Here is a 14,299-nt window from a genome sequence, read left to right as displayed (position 1 = left end):
CAGAGTTTTTGAACTATTTGATCCTCCTTGAGAGGAACTTTTATCATGGGAGAAGTGAAATTTGTCATGATCTTACCTTACCAAAGTGAATGACTGTGTGAAGTTTTTCACAAAGAACATTTGCCTTCTAGCGTCTCCGGTAGGTTTTGTTGGTCTGCCAGATCAGTAATGTTAGGTTAAAAAGGTTTTGTCCCTTGAAACAATCTTTTCCAATTGTTTTTGTGATTCTCTGAAGAACTTGTGTATTCTTGGGTAAGTGATACTGTGCTGAAGAGTTTTCTAAGAATATTGCTTCACTTCAGGTTCCAGCAAAGTCTCTTAAGTTGTTCAAATCATGGGAAGTGAAAAGGAAATAATTTTTGTATCTGCAAAGGGCACCTGAAACCAATTCAGGAGGTATCTAAATTTTTGTAGGTTTTTGAAATCGGTTATGAACTTAAGAAAAAAGGAATAAAAACATTTCAAGTATTTGTTTAGCTAAGGAGCAGTTCTTATACCTGGGGCTAAAATAGATGCCCTTTCATTGTCAAAAAAAAAAAAAAAAAGGTAGAAATCTTGATTGGCTGTCTTTTTTAGAATGGAATTAACACCTATTTGATGTATCTTCATGTGGCTGAAGTTTTTGAATTTGCAGACTTTTTTTGGAGTGTGTATTTGGATTTTTTTGACATCAGGAAACTATTTTAGAAGATACCAAAACATGCAGCCATATTATAGCATTATCTCCAGCATACAACCTTCAGGCATTCATAGATGAGGATTTCTGTGTAGACAAATCAGAGCTCCATGAGTGCTCCAATCAATGATCCACGGAGTAAGTCTATGAGCCTTGTGCTGTGAATCAACTGTGTGAAAAATAAAAGTTCAAACAGATGTAGGCATGTAGATTTAAAGTTTTGTAAGTGACTCCTAATAAAACATCTTTGAGTAAAAACTTCTTAGGTCATACAAAGTATATCTGGTGCCATCTGCTGATAATAATTAAAAAAAATTACTGGTAATACTGAGCTCAGACTTAATATTTTTCTTACATTGAATTGTGTTTAAAAATGACTAATTACAGACTTCCCAAATGTAATGAAACTTTAGCACTGTGAACTTAAAATTATAGGTCTGTACATGTTTTCATTGCATGCTTGCATAATAATACAGGCTTATAGCCATGGAATGTAAATAATTAGACTTTATTTAATAAATTTCAAGTGTATGTAATCTATTCTGATCACTCAGGAATCGTATTGATAAAAAATAGAAAAGTTGCATTTGCCCTTACAGTCTTTTTTCTTTCAAAAATCTAAAAAGAAAATAGTATATGAAACCACATCGCTTTTTATTCTTCTCTTTGAATGCTTGACATCTCTCATTTCTGTTCTATATAACTTGAAGAACTGTGGGAAATTATTTATATAAACTTCTAAATACTATAAATTACTTCTTGTTCATAATTCAAGTTTATGCATCTAAAGTTTTGTCCTCCATTAGGAAGCAAAGCAACATAATAAAAATGGATCAAGAGCAACTTTTCAGTACCTCTGAGGAGGTTTCTTAGACAGGTTTCTTAGACAGGGTCAAACTCTTTACAGCGGTGCGTAGCAGGACAATGGAAGATTACAGACAAATTCCAATGAGAGGATTTTTTTTATGTAAGAAAAAATTAGGACAGGCAAGCAGTGGAACAGGCTGCCCAAAGAGGTTGTATGGTTTCCATCCATGGAAGTATTCAAGACCTAACTAGATAAAATGCAGAGCAACCTGTTTTGGTGTCCATCCACCCTGCTAAGTAGATAGTTTATTGCTAGAGACCTCCCAAGGTCCTTCCAACATAAATTTATGATTTAATGACTTAAACAATGGAACAGTTGATTCTGAAGATGTGATAGCGACTTTCATTTGCATTTCTTCCAAGTTAGGCTTAGACTAACTGTGGTTTAACACTGCAGGTTGAATTCACACTAGCAGCAGGAGCACTTCAGATGCAACCCTGGAGCACATCTTCCAGGTTATATGCTTCAAGATATTTCCACTCTTTATTATTTTTATTTTTAGAGTAAATTTAACTTAAAATTGATAAACTCCCAGTAGCTGTAGCAGTTGAATAGGAGAAATTTTCCTGCAGTTCTTCTTCCACAGGGAGTATTTGGAAATTATTAGAAAAAATAAAACTAATACTAAATAAGATATTCTAAGGACCAAAAAATAAATGCTTTGTTATTCAGCTAGGTCAATAGATTACTTTGCTCCTAATGGAAAACTGTTTCTCCTGCAAGTGTAAAAGCAATTCATGCCTTGGATATTATCAGTATGAAGAGTCTAGAGTGGAATAGAAAGGCAATAGAACTTGTTAGTGCATGAGGAGTTTTGTCTTGCAGTTTTATAGTAATTGATGGTGGAGATGGTGATTAATAAGCAGAAGTTTATTCCGGGCTTTTGTGTTTTTCCTGCTAATGGTAGGCATCCCCAGAGCTCTATGATACTTTGCTTGTTAAAGTCACAGACCATACCAAGATGTAAAATAACCACCTTTCCTATTTTCACTGATGATCACCTGTTCTCCAAAAGTCTTCTAAGAAGTTCTTTTGGGGTGTATGCAACGAACTACTTTCTCTGTATAAGCAGAGTTGTTCCAAGCCAGATATCTGGTAGACTACTCAGTGTTGTTGTTTCTTATATTTCATTTTGCACGAGTTTCTGATTATTGGCTGTCAGATTTTTTTTTCCCTGTTTTTGGATTTGATTTAGGTTGGGTTGGGTTTTTTTTAAGTTAATGTGCAGATTAATAGTTTTCATTGTCTCAGGCTACAATTTACCTGTCAGGCGGACACTTACTGTTGTTCTTAGATAATTCAAGTTTTCAATTCCATCTTTTGACTTCCCTTGATCTTTTGTTATTTTTGCATATGTAGTAGCATTTTTACACCTGTTGCCTTACTGCTTCAATATCTTTTGTTAAATTTTTCCTCTTTCCTTGTAAATGTTTCTCCAGGCTGATAAAATCCCAAGTGAACATTTACTGGATTCATTATCAATATCAGGAAAAAAATAACAACACTGGGAAATACCAATACAGAAAGAATACCTGTGCCTAGATGTTATATGATAGAGGTCTTTTTCTTTGCAGGTATCCTCCATCATTTAGAATTTCACCTCATATATCTCCTCTAGAAACTACTATCAGTTTTAAAAATTTTAGTAGAGATCTTCTTGAAAAATTGTCAGAAGATAGAGCTTCAACCATAAGCAGACTTGTTTTGTCATACCTTGCATAAGGTCTCATGAAGCCAAGACTTCTAGGATATACTTGGTCTTTGAATATGTTAGAGTTTCACCTTACCCTATGGAAAAGCCAACCAAAAGATATTGACAAAAGCACCTGAATAGTCAGCTGCCCTCTGGCATGCTTTAGACAGCAGATCACATATGTGAATGTTTGTAATTCCTTCCAATACTCTGTTAATGAAAATGAATTGTCAAAATCGAATATGTTTTGAATAAACCTGAAACAACAACAAATAAAGTACTACACATTCATCCTAAACTTGAACAGCATTCTTTAATCTGTCTTTATGGTCACTTTCTTGCTAATAGAAGGATAAATCCTCACTGGCATAAAATGCTTGAGCAAATATTCTATGTGATCCTTCAAACTACCTGTTAGGAAATTTTCACTTTGCATGAAAATGTTTACCCAATCCTTCATAATTTCTTTCAGGTAATCAAGTCTGACATAAAAAACAGGTCTTCTCTTTCATGTTCACATTTACTTTAAATCCCTGTCCCTTCTTAATTAAAGCAGTTTCACTCATTATCTATGAACTCAAGGATGGGTAGTGCTTAGAGCATTGAACAAGGATATTTGTTTTGTGTATGTGTAGAACTGATGGAAAGAAGGAAGAGTAGGATAGTGAAATAAGTACTACTGTTGCCGTTTTAAGGAAGAGCGTAGTAGGCCTTTGAGTAGGGGTGGTTGTGCTTGTCTTGTGAAATGAAGTATTGCAGTCATCAGTGCAGGATTGCAGCTTACTTTAAGTGAGTTTCTTAATTACATTGTTATTTATACTAAGTTACATATCTTTATTGATCTTTCTGGTACTTATGTTTATATTAGGGTTCTTTTTTTAGTGATTCACAAATGTAGTTTTGGTTACACTTCTTAATAAGATGTTTAATATTTTTCTACCTGACAGATAACTGTGGCTTTATTTTAATACCTTGTTTGATCCTGTTATTATTTTTGTGTGTCTAAAATGAAACACTTCTTTCCATGGGACTTACAAACAAAAAATCGGGTACATCTAGGTTAGAATAGGAAAAAAAAAGCTTTTCTCCTCAGTGTTTTCATTGGTAACACTTTGAAAATGTCCTTATATCCTGAAAATATCGTTAAGATGTTACAACAAAAATGTACAACTGTCTTGTAAAATTCAGTTACCATATTACTACAGTTTGTGTGGGACGTTTCAAGTAGCATCATATCAGTTTTGATGTTGCAATCTTCAATTTATATTAGTGATTATGATCTGGTATATAGATGAAACACTTTTTTTCTTTTTTGAGATCACCTGCTTGAAAGTTCAGTTATTCTATATTATTAAAAGGACTAATGTATACAACTGCAATTTAAAATAATTTTTGTTATAGTTGTTCTTTGAAAGCAACTTCTGTATCTATAATTCATCACTTTATTTAACCTTCGCTGGCTTTACTCAAAATTATTTATTTTCAGTATTGAAAATGAACAGTCTGTAAATGAAAATTAAACTTATTTACCAATAATAAATACAGATTCTAACTCCCAAACTTGCATTATTTATCCGCCCACATAGTTCGTCTTGCATGCTGTGGCGGAGGAATAAGGTAAAAATTACTGATGTGTGCTAAACATATCCAAGTAACCTCCAGTTAGGAATGCTTATAAGAAAAACTTACCAGACATCTGAATTAATATGTTCATTATACATGTACTTACTACTTTGTTTGGCTTTTTTAATAGATCTGTTCCTTGTGTTGTTTCTTATTCCTAGATCTTCCTCAGAACTGTGATCCTAACATTCCCCTAGTTGCTCAGGAATTAATGAAAAAAATGATCCGTCAGTTTGCAATTGAGTACATTTCCAAAAGTAGCAAAATTCAAGAGAACAGAAATGGTTCATCATTTGAACCAAGTCTGATATGTAAAAGTATCCAAATGAACCAAACGGAAAACTCCCTTCAGGAAGAACAGGATAGCCCTCTAGACCTCACTGTGAATCGAACTCAAGAACAGAATACTCAGCAAGGTAAATATATCTGCTTATCTGTATTTTTCTGTCTTTTATTAGGTTACTGCATCTCATTCCCTTACAAAAAGAAAAGTATCTGTGTCAACTTGTACATGTTTTGTCTCTCCAAAGCAGTAATCAGTATATAGGAGAAAAGCGATCCTGTATGATTAAAATAAGGTTGAAAGAAAATTGTCATTGTATCAACTGAGCACTTAAGGAACACTGATACTTTTTTTTTTTTTAAACACCAGGCAAAATCTTATAAGAGAACTGGGGCAGGGGGACCAAGTTGAAAAACACATTCTTCCTAAAAATATTTTTCCTGTTTGTGAGTGCCTGCATTAAATAAGTGCCGTCAGAGTTTTTCCACTTTAGAATACTGACTCGAAGTCAGCTCACCTATGGCTGTTACAGGTAACAGTGGTTCAAGGTCTTAAAATATACTGTTCATAAGAAGCCTTCTGAGAAAAGAGAGAGAGAGAGAGAGATCCTGGAATTTCAGAGAGCAAAGGTCATTCTGTCTGTGTCAGCCCTTGGACGCTTTTTGGTTCTTTAAATACAGACTGGTTATAATAATGGAAAGAGAAGATTTGATTTGGGAGGAAATTTCCATACTTCATGTCTTGTTCGTGATAGATCAGGGCAACTTCTTAATTTAGCCTAAAGCTAGAAAAAGAAAAATTTAGACTGTTGCACTGTCATTTACCAAAAGGAAATTATTTCTTTGCCTCAAGGAGTATTGCTATCCGAAGCCAATAACTATATTATAATCACAGCAGTGTTTTGGACTTTGAACTTGATTTGGATTAGCCGCAGCTTTCAGGAAGAGTTGTGACTGTCACGTGCAACAAAAAAGTGGCAAAAGCAGCTTTTGTCTGTTGCATATACCAAGGTCCATGATAATCCAATGATACTGCAGACCAAAGGGAGAAGTTTACCTGTATGTCACATACCATACGAAAAAAGTTAAAGTGGAACTGCAGAATTAATTTTTTTAGAAAATGTAGATTGTTTAGAATGAAAGCAGATTTTGTGTGTACTTAAACGATTGCAGTCTTTAATTCAATGATGCGTCTTTCGAGGGGAAGGGGATTCTGATACAGTTTTACTTTGCTAAACATATCTATCCTAGATTAAATTTTAAGCATCCCTTTTCTTTGACAGCAGAACCAGTTAAGAAATTGTGGAATTCCTGCTTTTATTCAGTCTGGTCAGCAGAAACCAATTCATGCCTGGGTTTAGCAAATAACTTGTGCAGATTAAATCCTGAGGGAATACCTGTTGTGCTTTGACACACCTCTGCTGTGGATGAATTGCAGATTTTAAAGATTTATAATTGGCAGTGATAAAGCAGGTTTATTTTGCAAGGGCAATTATTAAATTACTTGACTGATATCAGCATGGTTGCTTACTTCAACAGCTGGTTATAAAGAGTAACTAGTTTATAATGTCTGTGAGGGAGCAAAGTCCCCAGAGACAGATTCTGGTCCTTGCTTAACCCAAATAAATCTTTGAGGAATGAAAGGGAAGGCAGAGGATGAATGGGGCAGGGATGGGAAGAAAGCTCTGCTGCCACTCCTAGCTATTTGAAAATCCATTAATCTTTTGTCAAAAACACCTCTTGAAGTATAGAGATATGAGGTATTTCAGTCTTCTTTTTTTTTTTTAAATATCATTTGAATTATTGCTATAATGAGGGTAAACAGAACTGTGTCAGCAAAACATCTGAGGCTAAAATAGTTGCTCAGCATACATAGTTTCTTACACAGTATACAGGTTTCATATAATATGTTGTAGATTCTCAGAACTTACACTGCCACGTTTGCTGGAGCGCTTTGCAGACGTTAGATACCAGTCTTGCTGAGAAGGTTAGAGCTACTTAAATGAGAGGAAGTATTGAGACTGTACTTGGAGAGTCATCTTATCTTACCTGCCAGGGGAGTTGTATTGCACTTTCCATTTCCCATCAACATACCAATTTTGAGCTATCTTAGCTTTCCGCTATAGTGATAGCAACACAAGCAAACAAGATCAAGTTTGAAAAAGTCAGCCTACTCTTTTTATTTGCCTGTGTTCTAGATGCAATGTTTCCTTAAAAGTTCTTTCAGTTAGCTTTTGTCAGGGACTATGTATTATTATTCTGCCTACCCTTCTCTTCAGTCTTTTTCCTGGCGAAAGCTTGGATATATTGAAGATTTACATGGTTGCAGTAGGGAACTTGTGAATTTTTTAAATGGTTTATTTTTAAAATATATTATTGTGGGTCTAACATAGTATACTACTTCAGTCTAGAGACTTGTAAAAGCCATGGTTCCCTTCTTACTAGTGTCTTTTAATCGTTATACAACTCTTTTGATTATTTGTGATTTGTAGTTCCTGTTACAGTTTCCAAGAGAGGAGGAAATTCAAATGTGTACATGGCTGGGATGGATCCTCAAAGTTGAAATTTCTTTAAACCAAAGCCTGTGAAGCAGATAATGACCTAAATAAAAATACTTAAGTTCATTTTCTGTTTAGGCAGGTGCTTTGCATTTACAGTAATTGTCTTTTATCATTTAGATCATTCATGTTAAACAGACTTGTTTCTTCACTATGATAATGATTCTTGGACTTAGGTTGAGAGGAAGGAGTAAGCTTTATATTGCAGATCACTAGAAGTATTTTTCTTGCACTGAGCAGATCCAAGCTAAGTGCTAGCTCAGTCCTGAAAGGATTCTGCCACTGAAGACGCCTGGATGATCTTACCTTTGTTTAGAAAAGCCTCTTATTTTCCTCCAATGTCTGCAGGCCATCTCTGAAGTACCGCCAAAATATTCAGTTCTTATACTTTCAGACTGATACCCCTGTGGTCTTGGCTTACACAGCAAGGTTTTGGTGGTTGAGGAGGGCTGCAGGGGTAGCATCTATGAGAAGAGGTCAGGGACTGCCCTGTGCTAGGCACAACGAGCTCTACAAGAGAGCCAGCACAGGCCAAAGTGGAGTACATCGGTGAGGTTTGTGGTGCCTCTGTGAAAACTTATTTAAGCAAGTTAAAAAATGCTGGGTAGACAGGAGTGAGAAACAACAGAATGAACAGCAAGATCATAAGGAGGGGGAGTAGGTGTTCCAGCCATTAGAGTTATTTTCCTGCAGCACATGCAGAGGGACCACAGTGGAGCAGGTATTCCCTTGCACATCCTGGAAGAAACCACTCTGGAGCAGATGTTCGCACTTAGCCCATGGAAGACCCCACCCCCACCCCCCCATTGGAAGAGTTAGGTATTTCCCAAAAGAACTGCAGCCTTTGGAGAACCCAAAATGGAGCAAGGGAAAAGCGGGAGGAAGGAGGTGTAGACAGGAATTGTGCTGGATGTAACCCCCATTGGCAATCCCACCTGTGCCACCTGCGGATGTGAGGGATAGGTAGAGGACCTGGGAGTGAAATTGAGCCTGGGAAAAAGTGGGATAGGAAGGTGCTTTAATTTTTCTTTTTCTCATTATCCAAATCTATTTTACTTTGCAGTAAATTAGTGTTTCCCAAGTCTGTTTTGCCTGTGTTGGTAATTGACCTCCTTGTATTTATCTTGATGGCCTTTTTGATCTTATTTCTCCCTGCCCTCCTTGTTGAGAAGGGGGAAGGAGACATGGGCAGGATGAAGGTCTAGCTACTGTCCAAGGTTAACCCATTGCATTCCTGTTACTGAATCATTCAGTACTGAGTATTTAAGCAAAGATATATCCAGAGTCCCAGGCTATGCTCTCCTTTCTTCTGCATGTGGAAGTGTTGTAACTTTATCAAGGTGCTTTAATTCCCATGTATCTTGGTGGTAACTAATTAGGCACTTACTTCACTGTCAGTCAGTCAGAAACAACTGATGCACGGCAATGCGCACAGTATGGGCAACAAACAGGAGGAACTAGAAGTCATTGTGTGGCAATTGCTATTATGGTAACAGGATTGGATGACTCAAGGAACTGGAGTGTTTCTATGGTTGGCTATAAACTCTTCAGGCAGAATAGGCAAGGAAGGAGAGGAGGTGGGGTAGCCCTCTATGTTAGAGAGTGTTTTGATTGCCTTGAACTCAGTGATGATGTTTATAGGGTTGAGTGTCTGGATATAAATCAGTGGAGCGCTCAATAAGGCAGAAATCGTGGTGGGAGTCTGCTATAGAGTGCCCAGCCAGGAAGAAGAGGCTGATGAGATATTATGCAAGCAACTGGGACAAGTCTCACAATCGTTAGCCCTTGGTCTTGTGTGGGAGACTTTGACCTACCAGATGTCTGCTGGAAGTATAACACAGCAGAGAGGAAGCAGTCTAGGAGGTTCCTGGAGTGTGTGGAAGACAACTTCCTGACACAGCTGGGGAGTGAGACGACTAGGGAAGGTGTCTTGCTGGACCTGTCGTGTGTGAACAGAGAATACCATTTGGGAGATATGACGGTTGGAGGACACCTGAGGCACAGAGATCATGAAATAATAGAATTCGCAGTTCTAGGAGAAATGAGGAGGAGGGTCAGCAGGATGGCCACCTTGGACTCCCAATTTTGGACTTTTTAGAAGGGTGGTTGATAAAGTTCCTTGAAAGGCAGTCTTAAAGGGCAAAGGAGCCCAAGAGGGCTGTATGCCCTTAAAGAAGGAAATCCTGGTGGCACAAGAGCAGGCCATCCCCGTGTGACTAAAAAGGAGCCAGCAGAGAAGAACACCAGCTTGGCTGAGCAGAGAGCTCTGGGTGGATCTTGGAAAAAAGAGGACAGTAAATAAGCTTTGGAAGAAGAGGCAGGCATGTCAGGAAGACTACAAGGATGAAGTGAGATCATGCAGAGAGAAAATCAGAAGGGCTGAATCCCAACGAGAACTTAGATTGGCCAGTTCTGCAAAAGATCATGAAAAAAATTTTCAACAACAAAAGGAAGGTCAAGGAGAATCTCTGTCCCTTACTGGATGCAGGGGGAACAATAGTGACAAAAGATGAGGATAAGGCTGAGGTACTTTATGCCTTCTTTGCCTCAGTCTTTAGTAGAAAAGTGAGATGTTCTCTGGATACTCAGCCTCCTGAGCCAGAAGACAGGGTGAAAGAGCAGAACAAAGCTCCCATGATCCATGAGGAAATGGTTAGACCTGCATGGCCAATCATGTAACCATAAATCAATGGGGCCAGATGGGATCCACCCATGGGTGTTAAGGGAGCTGGCAGAGGTGCTTGCCAAACCTCTTTCCGTTCGTCTATCCGCAGTTTTGGCTGACTGGGAAAGTTCCACTTGACTGGAGATTGGCAAACATTGTGTCCATTTACAAGAAGGATTGGAGGGAGGATCCAGGGAACTTCAGGTCTATCTGTCGAACCTCAGTGCCAGGGAAAGTCATGGAACAGGTCATCTTGAGTGCTCTTGCACAGTGTGCGCAGGACAACCAGTTGATCAGTCCCAGTGAGCATGGATTTATGGAAGGCTAGTCCCGCCAAACTAACCTGGTCTTTTATGGCAAGGTGACCCGCTTAATGGATGAGGGAAAGGCTGAGGATATAGTGTACCTGGACTTTAGTAATGCCTTTGACACAGTATTCTGCTTGAGAAACTGGCTGCTGTTGGCCTGGACAGGCACACCCTCTGCTGGGTTAAAAACTGTCTGGATGGCCGAGCCCAAAGAGTTGTAGTAAATGGAGTTAGATCCATTTGGAAGCAGGTCACGAGTGGTGTTCTGCAGGGCTCAGTGCTGGGTCCAGTCTTGTTCAATATCTTTATCAATGATCTGGGTGAGGGGATTTGAGCATACTCTCAGTAAGCTCACAGATGACATGAAGTTGGGAGGAAGTGTTGATCTGCTTGAGGGTAGGGAGGCTCTACAGAAGGCTCTAAACAGGCTGGAACGATGGCTGAAACCAGTGGTGTGAGGTTAAACAAGGCCAAGTGCAGAGTCCTGCACTTGAGACAGAGCAACCCTGTGCAGTGCTCCAGGCTTGGGGCAGAGTAGCTGGAGAGCTGCCTGGCAGAGAAGGAGCTGGGGGCGCTGGTTGACAGCCAACTGAACGAGCCAGCAGTGTGCCCAGGTGGCCAAGGAGGCCAGTGGTATCTTGTCCTGTATCAAAAGTAGTGTGGGTAGCAGGACCAGGGAAGTGATCATGCCCCTGTACTCAGCGTTGGTGAGGCTGCACCTTGAACACTGTGTCAGTTTTGGGCCCCTCACAAGAAAGACAGTTTGGTGCTGGAGCACATCCAGAGAAGCACAATGAAACTGGTGAAGGGGCTGGAGCATAAGTCTTATGAGAAGTAACTGAGGGAACTGGGTATGTTTAGCCTGGAGAGGAGGCGGCTGAGTGGAGACCATATCACCATGTACAACTACATGGGAGGAAGTTGTAGCGAGGTGGGCGTTGGTCTCTTCTCCCAAGTGATGGGTGACAGGATGAGAGGAAAAGGCTTCAAGTTGTGGAAGGGGAGGTTCAGATTGGACATCAGGAAAAATTTCTTCACTGAAAAGGGTTATCAGGCGCTGGAACAGGTTGCCTAGGGGAGTGGTTGAGTCAACATCACTGAAGGTCTTTAAAAGACATAAAGTGTTCAGGAACATGGTTTAGTAGTGGACAGGTACATTTGGACTCTATCTCAAACATCTTCTCCAGAAATATCTGTATCTTGTTCTTTTTTCCTAATGCATGTAACTCTAAGACTTCCAGGCTTTGAAAACAATGCTCTGGATAGTGAAAACAATGTTTGTTTTGCATGTGCTGAACCTAATAAAAATAGGGTGGTATTATCTATTTTTGCAATACTACTTGTGCTCTAAACTAAGACATTGGGGAAGAGGAGCATCCTTGCAGAATAAAGCATTCTGTGAGAACAGTACTGGAATATCCTGCAGGAACTTATTATTTTTGTTACAATCATGATGCCGAGCTCATTGGGGAGTGCTTCCAGCAGCTGCCAACTTTGATGCAGAGGCTTCTTTCCTTTGATAGATGGGGAGAGTTGATCACTCTCAAGCTGCTAAGCTAAGTGACTTATAAGAGGCAGAAATGTAAGTAAGTTCTACAAATAAATAACCTGTTAGTTTAGCTACTCAAGCTTCTTGTTCCTGTGTCTTCTAGGAACAATGAGAGTATGTAAACATAGCAGAAAAATGCAAGAGAATTGGGATAGATTTCTTTGTTTCATTGATCCATCATAGACTGGAAGACATCAGAACGTAGCTGGCAACGTGTGACAATGCTGTGTGAGCTTTTCACAGCTATGCTGTAGCTTTGTCGTTGTTGGCTATTATTGAAGAAGTAGGAATGAAAGGATAATGCAAAAAAAAAAAAACAGTAAAAAATTATGTTTAAATTATTTTAAAATAACATTTTTTTATCCACTTTCTTAGTGCATGTCATTTGACCAAACTATGTAGCAAAGTAAAGATTTCTGAGTAGTGGACAAGAATTTGGAAACAGTTCTTAATTTTTTGAAAAGAAAGGGTTTCATATCTCTTGAAAATCCACAGTGAAATTATGGCAACAGAGCTTTAAATATATTTAAGTAACTATTTAATACTTCTACATCAAGAAGTAACCCTAAAAAGGTACATTTTTGAGGAGAGTGTTTATTTCTTCCTTGGCTGTCATGGTGACTTAACAGCCAAGCTCTTTGTCAGATGCTCACTCGCTTCTCCCTCAAAGGCATAGGGCAGAAAACAGGAAAAACTGAAAGGAGAGCTTGTAAGTTGAGATAAGGACATAGTCATCTTTTGCTACTTGCCATCATGGGCAAAACAGCCTCTACTTGGGGAAAATTAACTGAAATTATGGCCTATTAAAATAAATATTTAATTATTGATTCAGATAGCAGGAAGCAAAGAGATACATTAACACACCACCTTTTCTCCCCCCTTTCCCAAGCTCAGCTTCACTCCAGGTTCCCTTGTGACCACTGCTGCCTTTGTGGTGCAAGGGGAATGGGTGTGGAGTGTCCACAGTCTCTACCTAATTGTTTCCCTCTGCCATTTGTCTTCCCTCTGCTGCTTTTTCATTCTTTTTCCCCTAGAAAAAGGTAGAACCAGCTAGAACCATCATGTCCGGCACAGGGTGGCCTCTGGCCTCTCCTCACAGATGCTGCCAAGACCCTGCTATGGATACACAATATATATCCATGTACCATTCATACAGCAGTTTATTATTTTAATAAATAGTACATTAGGTCAGCCAAAAATGGACTAGGCAAAGACAGTAGTAAAGAATTAATAAAAGACTTTGGCATTCTTACTGACAGTTCTCTGAAAACTTTATTTCCATGCGCAGCAGCACAAAAAATAGCAAAAGACAAGGCATTATCAGGAAAGGTTTTGAAGACAAGACAGTGTCATTTTATTGCTATGAAAAACCTTATTGAGCTTTACTATGGTATGATGGATGAGGTAGAGGGGGAGTTTTTATTTACAGAATTTCATAATATTAGGATGAGGCAGGGCTCACTGAAACTTATCAGAAAGGAGAAACAGTTAAGGGACGGCTTTTGCACAGCAGATTTTGAATGTCAGCAGTTGCTGTGTCAGGAGATTGTGGGGTTGGACAGCATCACTGGGTTCAAGAAAGACAATTTGCCAGCTAACAGAACCAAGGCGAGAAACTAAAGTTAGGTAGGCAGACATGTATCTCAGAGACCCCTAATCCAGTGATAGCAGATGTTGGAAGAGCAGGAAAAGGAGGAGTGCAGGTAGTGGCCAGGCTGATGTGCTCCTCCCTCATTAGGACTGGTGTTTATCCAGCGCCTCGAGGGTGAGGACTGGGTAGAGTAGGTTGTCTGACTTAGTAAGGCAGTTCATAATAACTAGTGAAAGGTTTCCTGAAACCTAGGAAAAAAGAGAGACGTTTACTAGAATCAGTGCAAAACTAGCAGTTGTAGAAACTCCAGGATGACCCATATGGCTTCTGTTACTTCCCTTCTCCTTGCTGTTTCTCTGACATTGCTAGTCTAGGAGAGTTTCAAGTGATGGTGATCCTAATTATTTTGAAAATCACAGTTATGCCCTGGTATTGCTGCACCTGATGATCTGGTGCTGAGGAGCAAAGGCCAGAGGCTGAGCCATT

General features: G+C 39.0%; 1 protein-coding gene across 10 annotated transcripts in view; it reads left to right on the top strand.

The window, feature by feature from the left end:
• LCORL (ligand dependent nuclear receptor corepressor like) overlaps positions 1-14,299 on the top strand; it is an 82,610-nt gene that overhangs the window by 34,923 nt on the left and 33,388 nt on the right. For all 10 annotated transcript variants that reach the window (XM_054064991.1, XM_054064993.1, XM_054064997.1 and 7 more), the window contains exon 5: positions 5,022-5,276. In XM_054064991.1, coding sequence (XP_053920966.1) covers positions 5,022-5,276 — 255 coding nt within the window. The remainder of the gene's footprint in view (positions 1-5,021; positions 5,277-14,299) is intronic.

The sequence above is a fragment of the Cuculus canorus genome, chromosome 4 (genome assembly GCF_017976375.1).
Source record: "Cuculus canorus isolate bCucCan1 chromosome 4, bCucCan1.pri, whole genome shotgun sequence".
In the NCBI taxonomy this organism is placed as follows: domain Eukaryota; kingdom Metazoa; phylum Chordata; class Aves; order Cuculiformes; family Cuculidae; genus Cuculus; species Cuculus canorus.
Note: the sequence above shows the minus strand (reverse complement) of the source record. Positions and strands in the feature narration are given on the sequence as shown.